The sequence below is a fragment of the Drosophila takahashii genome, chromosome 2L, assembly GCF_030179915.1.
Source record: "Drosophila takahashii strain IR98-3 E-12201 chromosome 2L, DtakHiC1v2, whole genome shotgun sequence".
NCBI lineage: Eukaryota > Metazoa > Arthropoda > Insecta > Diptera > Drosophilidae > Drosophila > Drosophila takahashii.
In genome coordinates this window covers 27,604,268-27,624,016 of record NC_091678.1, presented here as the reverse complement: position 1 = coordinate 27,624,016, position 19,749 = coordinate 27,604,268, and the positions used below count along the sequence as shown (strand labels likewise).

Below are 19,749 nucleotides of genomic sequence, written 5' to 3'. Positions count from 1 at the left end.
AAATCCAAATCCAACAGTTTTCGGTTGGAAGAGATTTCTGTGACACCCCTGTTTGACCCATTGACTATGTACAGCCCAAACGATTCATAACTTTTTTGCGTCCATACAAATGTTAAAAATTCAAGGCAACTCAGATATATTTTTCATCAAAAAACCAGTATTTTTCTTTTGCAAATGCGGAGGGACCAACGTGATTTATAAGGTGTAGTTTCTCTAGCAATATTATATATATATATATATATATAGATTTTCTTTGTTTTTTTCCCCATTCGATCAGCTGATCTTAAAGCCTAGTACTCAGTTCGGCTAAGAGTTTCACTAGTCGAAAAATATTAATCATTTAGTGTGACCGAAGTTTTTGGAGTTCATCCGCAATGCATGTAGCATGGTCTTACTCTCAGCAAACAAATCAACTGGCGCCAATTTTGAAATATTACAAAATGATTAGCCGACCTCGGTCGCAAGCTTTAAATTTGCTGTTGGAATGAGGATATGTATTGCTGCAACTCCTACAGGCAGTTTTCCATTGGTTTTTGGGGTTTTCATTCTATTTATAATATGTTATTGGCACACCGCTTCTGCACAAACACAGCCAAAGATCAAATTTTTTATTCTTTGGGCCGCGGCTAACGGCGTTCATCAGAATTCATCCGCTAAATCTAGTATTTTAGTGGTATTTTCTTACTATTTCCTTAGCTCAACTGAGTACCGAGGTGGGAAAAAGTCCCCGGCTAAGGGCTTTAGCTACCTATTTGCCTCTCGCTTACTCCTATGCTTAGCTAGCAGTTTTCGTCGTACTGAGTACTAGGCTTAAAATATAAATTTAATTGCCAGTGCTGCACAACATCAATGAAACTTGGTATTTTCCGATCTTTGTGTGCGGGCAGGGCGGCGTTTTCAGTACTTTAACGACGGGTCACATTGGACACATGTAGCAGAAAAAAAGCAGACATCGAGAAAGAAATCAGAAAAGTAAATTCGTATTAAAACTAGTTGGAAAGTGCCGTGCTCGGTGGTTTTATGGTTTTATTTCGATCACACTGCAAGCGTGCGCGGCCCGAACTTCCTATGAAGACAGTGAGTTTTTGCCCAGTGTAGAGTACCCAATAACCGAGTTAGTGCGAGTGTGTGTGAGTGTGTGAGTTTGGGGCACTTTTGATGGCTGAAAATGTTTAATTAGCAGCGAAAAACCAACGAAAAGTAGTCACCCAGCTGGCCAACGGCCTGAATCTTAGGAAAAGAAGGCAGGAAAAGCGCCTAATGCAGATTGCAGGCTCTGCAATGGACAACGCGAAAAACAACCCCCTGCACTAGTCGTGGAAAATGTTTGTATGTGTGCTGCTCGCAGCTCAATTGACGTCCGAAAATCCGTAATAAAAGTGAAAATCGGTCGAAAAACCAATTCCTGACCCCAGTTAGGTTAGGAACTACACCGCGGAGTACGGTTGAAAATAAAGGAAACTGCACACATAGGTGGTGAGAATCTGGCACACGAAATGCATATGCCAGCAGAGCAGCGGCAGCGCAGCAAAGTGCGTTGCGTTGCTGCCCGGTCGCCATCATAGCGAAAAATACTGTGATCCCACGTTTTGAAAACATTGACAAATTCTTTCGTGGAGCAATATAAATGTACATAAGTCGGGCAGTTAGTTTTCGAAAAGTACAGTGCTGCATTTACCTTCCAAACGCTTAGCTTTCGCATTCCCCTCTCTCCCGCTGGAAATGTGCAATATGGCAGGGCAAATTAGTAAAAGTTAAATCGTCGTCGTTTGTCTGCTCCTGCTCAAAAGTTACCAATATTGAGTGCTAATTTCGCCAAAACTATCCATATTTATGTACATGCTCGATTCGAATGTGTTCTTGTATTCGCGTACCTGTGTTTGTACGTGTAAGCGTTTGTTTGTAACTGTGTGTAAGCTGCGTGCCTGTGTGTGTGTACGGCTGAAAATGAAAATTATATAAAAAGCTTTCGGCTTAGGCTGCTTTTCCGATCGACAAACCGCAGATGGAAAATTAGTTTCCCAATAAACCTTAAACATTTTGTGCAGTTCCGAGCACGACAGTTGGCACGCCACGCACAACAATCAATAATCCCCAACCGAAACGAATCCCCCGACATTAATTGTAAATCAAGGGGGGAAAGGAAATATTATCCCGAGCAGTGCAGCATGCCTTCGCCTCGTCGCTGCCGACGTCGCCGTCGTTGTACTTTGCTCACTTGATACACAAAAACGGTACTCGTCTCTCATCTCGCTCTCTCTAGGAGAGTGCGGGCTCTTCCTGATCAAGCAAAGCACACGGGAACTATACACACAACCGCCCCAGTGCCCACCCACTTTTACTCCCTTTTCGGTGGTGGTAGTGGCGCCCCACATTTGTGCGAGATTGTGTGTGTATATACTTTAACAACCACCAAAGCACAGCTCAGTGCCGGCGGCTTCCTTTTGTCTAGCTGGCAAAGGTAAAAAATCAGTTTGAAACTCTAACCAAAACTTGAAGCTGACAACTATTTTCAACATGTCTCCGCTTCGGGATTTCGTCAGCTGAATTTTGGAAGATAACAGAAGTCCTGTTTGCCAAATGGTTTCAATACTATACTTCATCCCACTGTACACACTAAATGTGTGTATGTACATACATATCTAAATGTTCCTTTTGAAATTGTAAGTTTATTGGTCGCTATGATATACATACACACTCCAAGGCAATCCCCCGTATTCGTGTCCGGGGTTGTGATTGCCTTGCTCCACTTTTGTATGCAACAAATTCAGTACTGCTAATGGCAGATGCACTCTCTCTCTCTCTCTCTGGGAGAACCACATCCCCCAAATGTAGATGGGCATTATTGCACCTAGTCTAGTCCAATCCCCTATTCTTCGATCCCGCCAGCACTGAATAAAACATTATACTCCAGTATACTACTACCACTACACTTGCCCCGAAGCGAAGTCCTTTTTTCACCTTCCTAATTGTTTGTTTACCTGCGAGTGTTGGGTGCAGGCACCGACACATATACACACACAGGTGTGTGGCGATTTGATGTAGATACTGTGGGTCACACAGGTTCCAGTTTAGATCAATGCAAGTGCTATAAAGTGCAACTTTGATGCCAACTAATCTCAAATTGTTGGACTTGTAGAGGGTAGTTCTAATGTAGGGAAATTAAAGATATAGATGTGTACTTACAAAACGCATTCTTTGATTTAAAAGTCAAACGGTCATAATTATGGTGCCGATTATTCTAAGTTTAAATGACTCACTCAATAATAAACCCTTGAGAGCTCCGAAGCGCATTTAATAGTAGTTAAAAGTACTTAAAACTTTAGTCCTAACTATTCTTTTCCTTTTCAGATCAGAGGCCAATAAATCGAATCTATACTCATCTTAAAGCCATGTCCGCCAAGACCGAGGCGGACAACACGACGGCCGCCAACTGCGGCGTCGGAGGCGGAGGAGTCGTCAGCGGCGCATCCTCTGCCGGCGTCGCATCCGCAAACGGAACAGCCACTCCGGCACGACGCCTACGCACCCGCAACTCGACAGGCAACGGAACAACTAGCGGAAGCGAGTCCGTTAAAAAGACTGGCGCTAGCGATGAACCGTCTACCCCAGTCACCCCGTCAGGAGCAACAGGATCTCATGCCCAAGCTCCGCCATCCACTTCCCCGGCGGTGGTAGAACGACCGATGCCCAGCGTTCCAATGAACCACGCCAGCAGCAGCGTGTCCGCTAGCAAGAAGTACCACAACAGCTGCCCTCATCCCACTCCCACGCCTGCGCCTACCGGGCACAAAAAGACTGTGCACACGCAGCCGCACAGCAGCAACAAGTTTGACCAGGGAAAGAACGAAGAGTTCCACTTCGACACGCCGCCAGAGTGCCCCGTGTTCCGGCCCACAGTTGAGGAGTTCAAAAACCCACTGGCCTACATCAGTAAAATACGATCCATAGCTGAGAAATGCGGTATCGCAAAGATCCTACCGCCGGCCACCTGGTCGCCACCATTTGCAGTGGACGTGGATAAGCTACGCTTCGTGCCACGCGTCCAACGACTCAATGAACTGGAGGCCAAAACGCGCGTTAAACTTAACTTTCTCGACCAGATCGCAAAATTCTGGGAGCTACAGGGATCCTCTCTTAAAATCCCTATGGTGGAGCGCAAGGCCCTGGACTTGTACACACTGCACCGAATCGTGCAGGAGGAAGGAGGCATGGAGCAAACCACAAAGGACAGAAAGTGGGCAAAGGTGGCCAACCGGATGCAGTACCCCTCCAGCAAGAGCGTGGGCGCCACCCTAAAGGCGCACTATGAACGCATCCTGCACCCTTTTGAGGTATACACCTCAGGAAAAGTTCTAGGACCCACACCAGCGTCAGCTGGAGCTAGTGGCACACCCGTGAAGCTAGAGGATGGAGGCGGTACCGACTACAAGGCACACGAGATACCCACACGGCAGCAAATAGCGCCGCCCAACGAGACAAACACTCGCCGCTCCAAGCGTTTCGGAAACTCCAGTGCCAGCTGTGGTCTTAGCGGCGTCACACCCTCGGCAAAACCGTCTGCTGGAGTGTTCGTCAAGACCGAGTCCAAGGAGGAGTTCAAGAGGGATTTGCTCAGCAGCTTCAATGCCGTGAACAGTGGCGGTCAGCCATTAGCCACAGGCGCCCCTGCCATCACTCGCGGCTCCAGCCAAAAGAAAGGCGTTGAGCCTCCGGCTCTTATTGTTGACCCGCTGATGAAGTACATTTGTCACATCTGCAACCGCGGCGACGTCGAGGAGTCGATGCTGCTCTGCGACGGCTGCGACGACAGCTACCATACCTTCTGTCTGCTGCCGCCTCTGACTAGCATACCCAAAGGTAAGACTTTAATTTTTAAATATCTAAAAACCAGGAATGTATTATAATTCTAGAATCACAGCATGTTATTCATGCCAAACTCCTGTTATTAAATATATATTTAGTTATAATAAAAAGTAAAGTAAAATCCGTTATGTTTGTTGATTGGATGAGATTTCTGTTTCAAAGTTAAGAAAACCGATTTAAACCATCCTAAGCGATTGTTACTTATGTGACAATAGTAAGATCTTTAGGTTCTCAAACATTAGAAATTAAAAAATTTGTTTTTTGACTGTCAAATTAATTAAGACATTATTTTTAACTGTAGTTCACGAGGGTACATTCTTGGGTTTGTTTAAGCAAAAAAAAAATTCATTTTTAATGAAACTTGAAGTTGGCGCCCGGCTGAAATGTGTGGTCGGAAAAGTCTCCTTAACTGCGTTGCAAACATCTAACTGAAATTGTAATACCCCTTCAAGAGTATAATCAATGGTTCCAGGTACCAGGACAACCCTGTCTCATTTTAGCCAAAATAGAAAGGAATATATAAAAGTTATTTAAAAAAAATTAATTTTAATTTGTATTTAAATAGAAAATATTTTAATCCCGGATATCCTCAAACCAAAAATAAAGAATTGACTACATTTTCCTAAAAAAAAATGTTTTCTGAAAAAAAATTAACATTTCTTTTGAAGAATGCCACAATATGCCACAATTTTAATTATACGTTTTTTATTATACACACTTTTATCAATTCAGTGATTAGCGATTATCCCAAGGTCGGAAAACTCGACCGTTTTTATTGTGCTTTTATGTCGATTGCTATACAAATTTTATATTTTTCATTTGATCTAGGCGAATGGCTTTGCCCGCGCTGCGTTGTCGAGGAGGTAAGCAAACCGCAGGAGGCATTTGGATTTGAGCAGGCAGAGAGAGAATATACTCTGCAGCAGTTTGGGCAGATGGCGGATCAGTTCAAGCAGGAATATTTTCGAAAGCCGGTACACTTGGTGCCCACCGAGATGGTGGAGCGCGAATTTTGGCGCATCGTATCTTCTATTGATGAAGACGTTACCGTCGAGTATGGGGCGGATTTACACACAATGGATCACGGCTCCGGGTTTCCCACCAAGAGCTCTTTATATTTGCTACCTGGCGACCAGGAGTATGCGGAATCAAGCTGGAACCTCAACAATTTGCCATTGCTGGAGGATTCCATTCTGGGCCACATCAACGCCGACATAAGCGGAATGAACGCACCGTGGATGTACGTGGGCATGTGCTTTGCCGCCTTCTGCTGGCACAATGAAGACCACTGGAGCTATTCGATCAACTATCTTCACTGGGGAGAACCAAAAACCTGGTATGGTGTTCCGGGGTCCTGTGCAGAGCAGTTTGAAGAGACCATGAAGCAGGCAGCCCCTGAACTATTTTCATCGCAGCCCGATCTGCTTCACCAGTTGGTGACTATTATGAACCCCAACATCCTGATGAACAACCGCGTGCCGGTGTTCCGCACTGATCAGCACGCCGGCGAGTTTGTAATTACCTTCCCTCGGGCATATCACGCAGGCTTTAACCAGGGGTATAACTTTGCCGAAGCCGTCAACTTTGCACCCGCAGATTGGCTGAAGATGGGGCGAGAGTGTGTTAACCACTATTCTATGCTTCGGCGCTTTTGCGTGTTCTCGCACGACGAGCTCGTTTGCAAGATGGCCCTGGAGCCAGCCAAGCTTACTTTTGGGATCGCTACAGCCTGTTACATCGACATGGCCGAGATGGTGGATACGGAAAAGAAACTGCGAAAATCACTTTTGGAGTGGGGCGTAACGCGCGCCGAACGACGCGCCTTTGAGCTAGTTAGCGACGACGAGCGCCATTGCCAGGAGTGCAATACTACATGCTTCCTTTCGGCGGTAGCCTGTGAGTGCAATGACAAGCTTATTGTTTGTCTCCGCCACTATACAGTGCTTTGTGGCTGTGCTCCTGAGAAACACACCTTAATATATCGCTACACATTGGACGAGATGCCGCTAATGCTGCAGAAACTAAAGGTCAAGGCGCACAGTTTTGAGCGCTGGCTTTCGCGTTGTCGTGACATCGTCGATGCACATACGCCCACCTCGGTAACCCTACAGGAGCTGCAAGATTTGTGCAAGGAGGCAGAGACTAAGAAGTTTCCCTCATCGCTGCTAATTGATCGCCTCAACGCGGCTGCCGTCGAGGCGGAGAAATGTGTCACAGTAATACAGCAGCTGGGTATCAATAAGGTTAGTATTCTTTTTCTATTTAACTGCAACTATTTATAAGACCCTTTCGGACCATTCATTAAAAAAGTTACGCAGTCGATTTGCTGCATGGTCCCTCGCACATTCATTAGCTGAGTAACGGTAGCAAAAGACCTCAAAATCGAAGAAAATGTTACTTTTTCTTTTATAGCAAAACACGCAACTTAAAAGTCCAACTGCAAGAGAGCATTTCCTCCGATAATCTTCTGCACGTAAATTCTTTAGAAATCGCGGTCCATCGAGGGTAATTTTTTCGCGATTTTTGGGGCACAGGCCCCTCTAGACTAACTTAAGAAGTAGAGGGCGCCCAACTTAGAGATTAGTACCATTTCCACCAAATTGTGACTTTGGGCTACAAAAAGTTTAGTTTTTATTAGGCCACAAAAACTGCCTATAAATCGAAAGTTTGGAACTTTGACCACCGATTTCTCAGAACTGTGACGTGATGAAAAGATTCCAAGTATGAGGAAGTAATCTACAGCTGAAATCCTTTCAAAAAAAATCCTGATCTTGACGACCTGTGTTATCAATAATTATTAATATTTTTTCGATATTTAACCCTTAGGTACGAACTCGATCGGACCACAACCAAGAGGCGGCTCAGTACAAGCTTACAATGGAGGAGCTTGAGTTGTTCGTACAGGAAATCGATAATCTCTGCTGCATCATTGACGAAGGCGCATCAGTGCGAGAGCTCCTTGTTTTGGGAAAACAGTTCGTGGACCGGTCCGAGAACCAGCTGCAGCTGACGCTGGAGGCCCTGGAGGAGAGTGAGCTAGAAACGTTGATAAACGAAGGCAGCTCCTTGCGAATCGAGTTGCAACAGCTCGACCTACTACAAAAGCGAATGAAGCAGTGCAAATGGTACAAGCGATCGCAGGGATTGAGGGAGACCAGTTCGAAACTGACCTATCAAGACGTCAAAAACCTCCTGCACATGGCGGCTGCGGACTTGGACCCCACGGATCCGTACGTTGAAAGGGAAATGCGAAAGTTACAGCAGATTGGGGCAGATATCGAAGCCTGGGAGTCGCAGGCGGCCAAGTACTTCCGGCGACTGACCCAACAGCACGAACTCGGCGAAATAGAAGAGTTTTTGAAATCAGCCGGTGACATAAACGGTCAGGTGCCCTCACACGGCCTGTTGAAAGATGCACTTCGGAAGGCGCGTGAGTGGCTCCGTGCTGTCGAACAGTTGCAGCAGAACAACCATGTAACATATTGCCACACACTCGAGGCGATGATTGAACGCGGCATGAACATACCCATCCAGCTGGAGGAGCTGAGCCGAATGCAGGGCCACCTAAATAGCGCACACCAGTGGAAGGACAATACGGCATGTGCCTTTCTTAAGAAGGGCACCTTCTACACGCTTTTGGAGGTTCTCATGCCCCGGTCGGATGCCATTAATATTGACTCGGATCTCAAGCCGCGCTTCCAGGTAAACACGACACTTAAATTCTTAACTTTTCCTTTCTCTAATTTCTGTTTCTGTTGCTCTTGCAGGATGACTTTCTGAAGGAGAAAAATCCGGCGGAGATTGTGGCAAGCTTCAAGCACGCGGAGGAACAGGAGCTGCTAGATATGCGCGAGCTTAGGCGGCAGAACATGACCAAAAACCCGTTGCGCGACATGTTCTGTTTGTGTAAGTCCGAGTTCAGGAACATCATGTTTAATTGTCAGTTGTGCCGCGATTGGTTTCACGAGGATTGCGTTCCACCGTTCTCAGCTACGAATCAAAATGGAATTCCAAACGGCGGATCCGGAGCCGGAACTAATCGCCCAAAGTGGCTTTGTCCCAGCTGTGTGCGGTCGAAGAGACCGCGTCTAGAGACCATCCTTCCGCTGCTCGTTCAGCTACAGCAACTGCCTATCCGTCTGCCCGAGGACGAAGCGTTGCGCTGCCTGGCGGAGCGTGCAATGAATTGGCAGGATCGGGCCAGGAAGGCGCTAAGCAGTCCTGACGTGAGTGCGGCGCAGGAAGCGATTCTGGCTCAACAGCAGCAAAAGCGGCGCACTGAGGGCGGCGGAATTGGGGTAGGGAATATCAACAGTCCACGGAAGCCCCGTCGTCGGGGCAGTCTGGCGAAGGAAGCAAGTGGTTCCACGGAGTCTGATGCCGACGACGATGATGACGAGGACGAATGTCGGCTTCGGATCGTCGAGGACAACTTTAGCAATGATGAGGATGAGCCAAGTACCGCCGCCCCCGCAACCTGCAATATCAACTCCGATCTCCTCAAGCTTCTGTCCGACAGTGAAATTGAAAATTTGCTTGATCTAATGATGGAAGGCGACTTGCTCGAGGTTTCTCTAGATGAGACGCTCGAGCTGTGGCGCATCCTAGAAACGATGCCGCCCACGTTGCTGCAGGCGGAGGCCATGCATCGAGTGGCCCAGCACCTGCAACGCCAGCGTCAGCAGCAACCAAATCCTTTGCCCACATCCGGCGCCGAAGACTCGAACGATAGTCTGCTGGTACAAAATAGTCCCAATAGCAACAGCAATAGTGGTGGGCCAACGGCGTCTGCGAGCAACAGCGGGCGCAACAAGAAGAGGCGTTCCAACGACGCCAGCGGCAACTCAGCTGTGCCGCGTAAAAAGCAGAACACGCCCAAGCAGACTCCGGGGAAGAAGGGATCGGCGACAGCAGGACGCAAGAGCGATGCCAAGGCATCGCCAGCAGCGTCTACAACTCCGGGAGCGGATGCCGATGCTGAGAACAAGCAGGCCAACGGAGGAAATATAAACTCTAGTACAGGAGGTGGCAATTCCACGGCTACCACACCCACACCAGGCTCGACGCACAAAAAGCGAAAGCGCACCTCCACCACAGCCACCAATAACAACAACAACAACAACAGCACTAGCAATAGCAATAGCAACAGCAGCAACAATATCAACAGTAATGCCACTAGCACCCAGGGAGCAGCCACTGGAGGTATTAACTCAACTGTGGGGCAGAAGAAACACGCGCAGCGGTCTCAGCAGGCCGCACAGGAAGACGATGAGGAGGAGTGCCGGGCGGAGAACTGTCATAAGCCCACTGGACGGGAAGTGGATTGGGTGCAATGCGACGGCGGCTGCAACGAATGGTTCCACATGTATTGCGTGGGCCTCAACCGCAGCCAGATCAAGGCGGACGACGATTATATCTGCATCCGTTGCACCAAAACAGTTGCGATTGGCACACCAGGATCCGGTCATAGTATGAGCGCGGCTTCCACGACGACGCCGGGCAAGCAGAGGGCGGTGCAATCTGCGCGGTAGAGCAAAAGATAATCCAAAAGATAGTCCAAGAAGTGCCGGGTGAATACATTTTAGATGTTGCAGTAACAGCCGACTTGTGTTTTACGCAAGATGTACTACTAAACAAACGATGAGGGCCGACTAACGGTATTTACTATGTTTAGTAAAGTCACTTGAAAGTTTTGTAGTACATATTTACCAATTATCGCTATATTTACGCATGCGCAACGTAAAACAGATTTGAAAAAGATGAACTACAAAACAAAACAAAAAGGATATAAAAATCAAGCATAGGGATTATTGATTAAGTAAAACAGAAAAAAACGCAAACAAACCAATACAACTATTTGTTTTTATACAATTCAGCCCATTTATTTCGTTCGTTAAACGTTCTTTTATTTTTATAATATATTTTACCATTATCATTACCTGCTATTCTTAGTTTTTGTTAATTTAATTCACTTTTTGTGTTCGCCTTTTGAGTTTCGTATAATGCGCACGCATAGTTTTCTTACATATTATTTTAGGTGTCCCCTTACGGAAGGCAACTCTCGTTTTACTTTTGTACATTTTTGTTTACTGAAGGTTGCGAGCTGATATCCCCAAACATTAAGAATCTTCCATTATTACGCGTGGCGCCTTGTAGATTTACCTTTCCTTGTATGTTCTTGTTTTTCCCCCAATAAAAAAAAACTAAAGCAAAAAACTGTTAATAAAACGATCATACAAAAAAAAAAACAGTATAAATCTAAGTTTACATTTAAAATACAATGAAAAATGTATAATTTTTAATTTATAATTAGTAAGTTCGCTGAAATCAGCCATTTGGAAGTAAAAACATATTTTAAAAAAAAACAAAAAAAATTGCAAAATATCTTGATAATATTAACGTACAACAATAAACACAGTGCTTAGAATTATGCAATTGAAAAAGCAGACAAAAAAACGGAAAACACTTTGTAAAATCATTTTTTAAATGTGTATAAAAAGTCAAGCTGACAAACGTGAAGGTTCTAAATGCAAGCAACCCTAGATGAACGACAACTGAAGCAAAACAGAGCCCTAAATATATTAAGGATAAAAACTTATTTCATTAAGCAGTAATGTACGATTGATTTCAATGAATGATCCAAACAAATATTACAAAATATTTACCTTCACGATACCTTCCCCCAACAAAATATATAATTCTATAATTTAAATAAATTATATATAAATAGTATTTAAAAAAGAAAAGTTGTTTTACTGCAGGTTATTTTAACATTTCACTAAGGGTTAGTTCCTTAAACGACCTTAAAATGTATCTGGCGCCCACATCTTTAAAGATTTTGGAAAAGTATAAAATCAAATGTCATTGTCTCTGACCCCTTCCCATGTTTACCAGCTCACCTTTAGTGAATGGATTTCTAAATAGGTCCAAAAGAGGTTTGATAAGATAGTTAAGATAGCTTAGACGACTCACCCCCGAAGTTCGCGAAAAATTCCTTGATTCTCTTAAGAATTTACATGCAACAACAGAGAACTTTAAAGTCGAGAACTTTGACTATCAGTTACCCCTTACTCAGCTAAAGGGAGTGCGAAAAAAAACTGTTTTATTAGTATAAGAAATCCAATAAAATATTCTCATGAAAACGCTTTAAGTCGAAATTAAAGCATACAATGAATAATTAAAATTAGTTATATTTAAGATTTAATTCTGAGAATTGTTGTTCCATCAGAGAAATCTCTTTGTTGTCGAATTCCATAGATATGGGCAATGATTGACAACGGGGACTATTTGTTAGGAATGCCGTGATGCTGGGAATCAAACTAAATCTTATTTCGGTTCCGGTTCCGTTACCGGTCCTATACCGAATCGACTCATTCGGTAAAATATTCAATTTTGGTTCCGGTTCTGGTACCGGTACGTACCGGTACAGTTAAAAAAGTTTCTATTAATTGTGGCAATGAATACATTTATTAAGAAAATAAAAACTTTGTTTGAAGGCACATCAACAATAACACTATGCAGCATCAAAAATTTAGATTTGGATTCGTTACGAATTATAAAGTTAAACTGTGTGTTTCCAAAAAGTTCCCCGACGCAAGGATTCTTAGCAAAAGACCTCAAAGTTCGAAAAATGCTGAAATTGGCCTTTTTTCCGGAGCTCTCAGAGGCAAACGGATTCATGGTTTGATTCAATGTTAAAGTTTTTTAAAAGATACACTCTTTCAAACCCAATACTTAAAAACAATTTAGTATTTTTATTAAGGGAGAAACAAATTTTAAAAAACATAGTCAACAAGAGAGAACGCTTTAGTCGGGTTGGTGTCCCGACTATATAATACTCGTCACTCGGCTAAAGGGAGTGCGAGGGAGATGGATATATAACATTTTTTTGATCGCGTATAACTTTTTAATGAATGGTCCGATTTCAAAAATGTCTTCTACATTTCGATAGGTATAATTATACACAACAAAATGGCATTTATACTTCTCGGAAATCTTTAAAGGTGTGGTCTTATTCTCCAATTTTTATTTTCAACAAGAAAGGCGGTAAGGAAGGAAGGAAGGCCGAAGTTTGTATACCTTTGCAGTTTAAATCAGCGGTCGGCAGCGCCCTATTAAGTGAGCATAGGGAATTGTTCTGCCCATTCTCTGCCTCTCACGTACACTGTAGAACAGCGGTCTGCACACACACACTAATGAGCTGCCCCGTGCAATTTACTCACACAAATCTAAAACAAAATGTCATTGTATGAGTGTGCCGACCGCTGTTTTAAATGCATACTTTCCTTCTTTGAGAGCTTCAAACGCTTTATGTCAATGGGTCTCGTTTAGATATATCAGATGTATATTGACCATTTTCTTAGATTTGGGTTGGATTCATATTTAAACTTTCTGGTTTGATTATAATCAAACAATAAATTACAAAGTTTCTTGTCTCTTTTTGTAAACTTGTGACCTTGTTTCAAACTATCGACTTTCTTAAAAGGGGGAGTAGGGTCTTGCAAAAAAAGAATTTAAATTTTTTTAAAAATTTTTTTTCTTTTAAGTCAATTGGACAAGAGCTTTAGAAGTTATGTCAAAATTAGTACCCTAACCTCTCAGACTTTAGGTACGTAAGTGCATCTTTAAGTGCGTTTTTCTCGAAACCACGTTTTGAAAGTCCGTGGTCATCGGCATTTCTAAACGGCTCAACCGATCGTTTTCAAATTTGTCGCATATTTTTCTGCATAAAAAACCCGCCGCCTGGGAAGCGTTTTTTTACATTTTTTTTAACTTTAAGTTTTTTTTAAGCCCAAAGTCGAATTTTTTAGGTAAAAAAAGCATTTTTGACTTTGGAAGGGCAAAACAAATTCCTTAAAAAAAATTAAAAATTGCGCTTTCCAGGGGTGGGTTTTTTCTTTTCTTAAGCAAAATATAAAAGCAGAATGGAAATCCGATAATTTTTGGAGGAGATACAGTGGTTACCGCAAAACGCCTTTTTTAATAGTGTTCCAGCAATCGCTTTGCCACCGATATATTAGCCGATAGTATCGGATATAAAAATTAGTGGATGTTATTTAAATGACACTTTATAATATACAATTGCTTTGAATTAAATCCATCCAACCAGTTTTTATAGAAACAATCGCAAAGTTACTTGATTTTTTGATGCCAAAGACTTGCTCGAAACATTTTTAACTTTAACTATTCGATAAAAAAGCCCTGCAGGAAACGGAATCAGTTTTGGACTATTAATATACTAGTTGGGTCAAGAAGGTTAACTATATAAAGTTATGTCCATTTCCTTGTAACGAAGTGGTCCATTTTTCATATGCTTGTCGACGGAAACAACTAGTCCATTTGCTACTAGTTTTGCATTAGTTAGGGGAGTGTAGGGTAAGGTGACGAACGATTCGTTTTTTGAATGTAACTTTTCTAAAAATCAATATTTTTCAAAAGTGTAAACGCAGAAAGTTGCTTACATCTACTGAGCATATCCCTGTAAAATTCGGCGTTTAGCGTGAACCCTTCTTTTTTTGCACTTTCAAAAGTTGTAGGGTAATGTGACGAACGATTTGTTCTTTAATGTAACTTCTCCAAAAATCAATATTTTTTAAAAGTGTAAAAGCAGAAAGTTACTTACATTTACTGAGCATATTTCTAAAAAAATTTGGATTCGAAATTTCAACGTAGCCAAATCCCACAGCGTTTGGTGTAAACCATCCTTTTTACAAACAAAAAATACATTTTTTTTTATATTATTTACGGAAAGGTTATTTTCGATACGGAAAAGAAAGAAGTAATAAGATAATACCCAAACTTCCAAAAAAAAAAATGGTCAAAGTGCAAATTTTTTTAAAATTAAATTAAACTGACGTCACTATTAAAAACAACAATAAAACTGCAGCAGTAAATGTTATCTGGTATTATTATATTTTTTTTTACAAATAATCAACGATAACAGTTAAAATTCTTGAATAAAAAAAGTTCGTCACAATACCCTAAAAAAAGTTCGTCACGATACCCTACAAGGTAGACTTGGAGCAAAAACGGTGTCACTCTCAAACGGCGCAAAAGAAAAAAACGCGAGGTACCAAAAACTGTTGATAAAGATCTCATGTATACGTGCATATATTTGCCTGATTTTAATTTCCACTCATCTTTGCTCTGGCACTGCTGAACCACAAGTAAATTGAATGGGTTTGCTAGTTTGCGCACCACATTTTTAGCGAAAATTACCTCACGAACAAATAACGGGACTTCTTATTAATATTACTCTAAATACATTGTCGACACGATAAGGGGAGACGACTACATTTATTTGGAATTTTTGTCGTGACGTCATATATGAGATTCGACGAGTTCGTCACATTACCCTACTAGTCAAATTACCCTACACTCCCCTACTGTTAACCAATTTATGGTTACAGCTGTTAAAATACACTCAAAAAAATATTTTCACGAAAAACTAAAAATTAATCTCTAAACCATCAAGTGATTGAATTTCACTAGTACTTGACGATGCCTAATGCCTAACTTGACGCTCTCCTAATTTAGTATCCAATCAATAGGCGCGGTCCTTAGAGAATTTCTGATAATTATTATGTAATCAAATACAGTAAATGATAATTAAATGGAATTAAAACAAACTTACTTTTTATGAGGCAAGTCGCCCACTCTAGGACTTGAACACGGGACCTTTGGATTTGTAGACACACTAACTGATTGAGCCATACACGCATAACATTTTGTAATGCCCTAACAAGGTTTATGAATTTTAGTGTGACATAATTCATAAACAGTGATTTTTCACATATATATTGCCTCGGACAGATTAAACAAAGTTTAAAATAAAATTAAAACATCACCTAGCAAACAAAAAACAAAAAAAAAATGTACAGAGACTGGGGATTGAACCGAGGACCTCGAGTGTTTGATTTGTTTAGTGCTAAATTTCCCAAGACATTTACACTCTAGGCTATATTTTTGGATCATATGTGTTTAATTTGCAACTAGTTAAATTCCAGTTGCCTTTTAACTAGACCCTAACATGTTTTAAGAATTTTTTTGTCAGAAAGGTACTAGTCCGAGACAAGTTTCTTTTTTACTAGTTTTGTATTAATCATTTTTTCGACTAGCACAAATTTTCTAGACCCTGTGTAGTCCAAATGCATTCAGACAAATTCCGGTTGCTTTATATTTGTTGTATAACTAGTTGTTTTTCAGACTAGTTCGCATTTTTCCTGCAGGGAGTCAACTGGCCTGTCAGGACTTGGCTGAAAAACAATTATTTTCCTATTTCTATTTTTTTTAATTTTTCCAATAAACGACCAATTTATAAAATACTATAATACAACTAAGGAAGTTACCTTCGGTCAGCCGAAGTTTATATACCTTTTCAGGTATGCCTATTTAATATGTTGTTTTTAACTTATTAAAAACCAAAACGCCTCCTTCCTACAAAATTATAATGTTTTTTCTATTATTTTTGATTATTCCTATGGGAGCCACCCTGTAGTTCGCCGGGACTGGTCCCGAACTAGCGAAATCGCCATACACCGGGGGCTTGGGACTAACTCCCGTTCATACCACCCGCAATGTAAATTTCTATCCACTTTTACCACGGCATGTCCTAGGCGGTGGTCATATGGCGAAGTTCTGCATTACCTTTCGCCACAAAAGGGACCGATAGGTGGTCCCATATTATACCCCTTTTTGCCACAAAAGGGGCCACCTATCGGACCATCTATCGGACCACCTATCGGTCCCTTTTGTGGCGAAAATGGGTATAAAATGGGGTTGGTGTTTTCAATACCAAAAAAGCTGAATGCTATGAAACTTCCCAAGAAAAAATACTTTTTGTTAAATTATTTATTGTATTATAAGTAGACAATTTTTCTATTTTTTTAATTTATATTTATTGAACAAATTCCTCTGCTGACACGTTTTTGTTGAGTGCCTCATTGTTGTTATTATTTGATTTGGATTTATTTTTAAAAAATCGTTTCTTTTGCAATTGAATTGCCTTGGGAATCAATATTTCTGCATTACCAGATCCTGAAACAATATCTAAAAAAATTAAGATTTTAGTGTTTTAAAATAAAATGAGAACAGAAAATAACTTCGGCAAGCCAAAGTTTTAATACCCTTGCAGCTTTCAGGAATAAAATTGTGACTAGAAAAGCATAAATATAAAATAAGAATAACCAACAGTTAAATGTAGACTTATTTCACGCTTTTGAAACTTGAACCGACAGACAGACGGACATGGTTAAATGGATTTACTTTATAGGTTTGAAAAGGTCTCCATTACTGCGTAACAAACTTCTGGACTAAATTATAATTCCCTCTGCATGGGTTTAAATATATATTTTTAGATTTTGTTATACAAGCCTGTTTACATCAAACCATGTTTTAAGATTTTGTTATAAAAGCCTGTTTACATCAAACCATGTTTTAAAAGTGAAAAGCAGAAAAAGACAGAAAGAAATAGGATTAAAGACAGATGGCATTCTAAGTAAATAGATTGAAATTGAATCAAGAAACTAAGTGTATTATAAAAAATACAGTTATAAAAATAACCTACCGTGAAGTGCACCATAGAAATGTGTAAAGGAGTTTACGGCTTTTTTTCCAGAAAGGCCTTTAACATTAAATCCCACAACAAACTCATCCGTGAGAACCCTCCGCAAGTTTTTTAAACCCCCTTCTGGCAGCAACAACGATCTCATGGCTTTAATCTAAAAAGGAAGAAAATTTCACTAAAATATTTATATCAAAGAAAAAAGACTTACGTAGGAGTCCTTTGCACCACTATTTCTCCTTCTCCTCTTTAACAAATCGACGAATGTGCCTGTTGCTGTTCATGGCTAAATATCACACATTATTAGGTATTTCACTTGCACAACTCATGGTGTTACTCACCTGTTGACGACACTTCAGATCACAACAAAATATAAAACTTTAAATGTACAATAAGACAAATTAAATACAATGTTTACAAAATTTGGCGCAAACGTTGGGTTAGTGATGGTAGCGGGGTTGGGTAGTTATGGCAATCCGTTACGATTAATATTGCGACTACCGATATCGTATAATCGATGGCAATAAAAACATTCGCTAATATTATTTTTGTTTAGTTCTATGTATATAAAATTAGGTACTTATATATTTACTTTATATATCTAAGCACCAATAAAATCCGCTTGTTATGGAAGGAAGGAAAACGTTTTGCTACTGAACCACCGCTATTGTTAAAAATATTGCTGCAGCATTTTTAGCGAAAATTACCTCACGAACAAATAACGGGACTTCTTATTAATATTACTCTAAATACATTGTCGACACGATAAGGGGAGACGACTACATTTATTTGGAATTTTTGTCGTGACGTCATATATGAGATTCGACGAGTTCGTCACATTACCCTACTAGTCAAATTACCCTACACTCCCCTACTGTTAACCAATTTATGGTTACAGCTGTTAAAATACACTCAAAAAAATATTTTCACGAAAAACTAAAAATTAATCTCTAAACCATCAAGTGATTGAATTTCACTAGTACTTGACGATGCCTAATGCCTAACTTGACGCTCTCCTAATTTAGTATCCAATCAATAGGCGCGGTCCTTAGAGAATTTCTGATAATTATTATGTAATCAAATACAGTAAATGATAATTAAATGGAATTAAAACAAACTTACTTTTTATGAGGCAAGTCGCCCACTCTAGGACTTGAACACGGGACCTTTGGATTTGTAGACACACTAACTGATTGAGCCATACACGCATAACATTTTGTAATGCCCTAACAAGGTTTATGAATTTTAGTGTGACATAATTCATAAACAGTGATTTTTCACATATATATTGCCTCGGACAGATTAAACAAAGTTTAAAATAAAATTAAAACATCACCTAGCAAACAAAAAACAAAAAAAAAATGTACAGAGACTGGGGATTGAACCGAGGACCTCGAGTGTTTGATTTGTTTAGTGCTAAATTTCCCAAGACATTTACACTCTAGGCTATATTTTTGGATCATATGTGTTTAATTTGCAACTAGTTAAATTCCAGTTGCCTTTTAACTAGACCCTAACATGTTTTAAGAATTTTTTTGTCAGAAAGGTACTAGTCCGAGACAAGTTTCTTTTTTACTAGTTTTGTATTAATCATTTTTTCGACTAGCACAAATTTTCTAGACCCTGTGTAGTCCAAATGCATTCAGACAAATTCCGGTTGCTTTATATTTGTTGTATAACTAGTTGTTTTTCAGACTAGTTCGCATTTTTCCTGCAGGGAGTCAACTGGCCTGTCAGGACTTGGCTGAAAAACAATTATTTTCCTATTTCTATTTTTTTTAATTTTTCCAATAAACGACCAATTTATAAAATACTATAATACAACTAAGGAAGTTACCTTCGGTCAGCCGAAGTTTATATACCTTTTCAGGTATGCCTATTTAATATGTTGTTTTTAACTTATTAAAAACCAAAACGCCTCCTTCCTACAAAATTATAATGTTTTTTCTATTATTTTTGATTATTCCTATGGGAGCCACCCTGTAGTTCGCCGGGACTGGTCCCGAACTAGCGAAATCGCCATACACCGGGGGCTTGGGACTAACTCCCGTTCATACCACCCGCAATGTAAATTTCTATCCACTTTTACCACGGCATGTCCTAGGCGGTGGTCATATGGCGAAGTTCTGCATTACCTTTCGCCACAAAAGGGACCGATAGGTGGTCCCATATTATACCCCTTTTTGCCACAAAAGGGGCCACCTATCGGACCATCTATCGGACCACCTATCGGTCCCTTTTGTGGCGAAAATGGGTATAAAATGGGGTTGGTGTTTTCAATACCAAAAAAGCTGAATGCTATGAAACTTCCCAAGAAAAAA

The 19,749-nt window shown here is 40.9% G+C and overlaps 1 protein-coding gene and 1 long non-coding RNA gene across 9 annotated transcripts; one reads left to right on the top strand and one right to left on the bottom strand.

The window, feature by feature from the left end:
* Positions 1 to 898: 898 nt before the first annotated feature.
* On the top strand, positions 899 to 11,329 carry Kdm5 (Lysine demethylase 5). 2 transcript variants are annotated; one of them, XM_017143042.3, is made up of 5 exons: positions 899 to 1,077; positions 3,352 to 4,860; positions 5,695 to 7,109; positions 7,693 to 8,568; positions 8,634 to 11,329. In XM_017143042.3, exons 2-5 carry the CDS (start codon positions 3,393 to 3,395, stop codon positions 10,395 to 10,397), a joined length of 5,523 nt encoding a protein of 1,840 aa, XP_016998531.2. In that variant the 5' UTR covers positions 899 to 1,077; positions 3,352 to 3,392; the 3' UTR covers positions 10,398 to 11,329. The 2 variants fall into 2 exon arrangements, with proteins under 2 accessions (XP_016998531.2, XP_016998605.2); XM_017143116.3 differs by having other exon boundaries at positions 911 to 972.
* A 5,372-nt stretch (positions 11,330 to 16,701) lies between these two features.
* Positions 16,702 to 17,917, bottom strand: LOC138913562 (uncharacterized). Of its 7 annotated transcripts, XR_011419344.1 has the most exons (5): positions 17,770 to 17,916; positions 17,640 to 17,714; positions 17,432 to 17,585; positions 17,247 to 17,280; positions 16,702 to 16,914 (listed from the first exon to the last, which is right to left on the bottom strand). It is a non-coding gene; the product is annotated as an uncharacterized lncRNA (long non-coding RNA). The 7 variants fall into 7 exon arrangements; XR_011419339.1 differs by having other exon boundaries at positions 16,992 to 17,585; positions 17,770 to 17,917; XR_011419340.1 differs by having other exon boundaries at positions 17,131 to 17,585; positions 17,770 to 17,917.
* Between the last annotated feature and the right edge of the window lie 1,832 nt (positions 17,918 to 19,749).

What these genes read in the sequence shown, in the direction of transcription:
- Kdm5 (XM_017143042.3), top strand. Translation starts at nt 3,393, where the DNA reads ATGTCCGCCAAGACCGAGGCGGACAACACGACGGCCGCCAACTGCGGC. An exon ending in AGCAGCTGGGTATCAATAAG is followed by an intron (nt 7,110 to 7,692) that starts GTTAGTATTCTT and finishes TTTAACCCTTAG; the next exon opens with GTACGAACTCGATCGGACCA. An exon ending in ATCTCAAGCCGCGCTTCCAG is followed by an intron (nt 8,569 to 8,633) that starts GTAAACACGACA and finishes TTGCTCTTGCAG; the next exon opens with GATGACTTTCTGAAGGAGAA.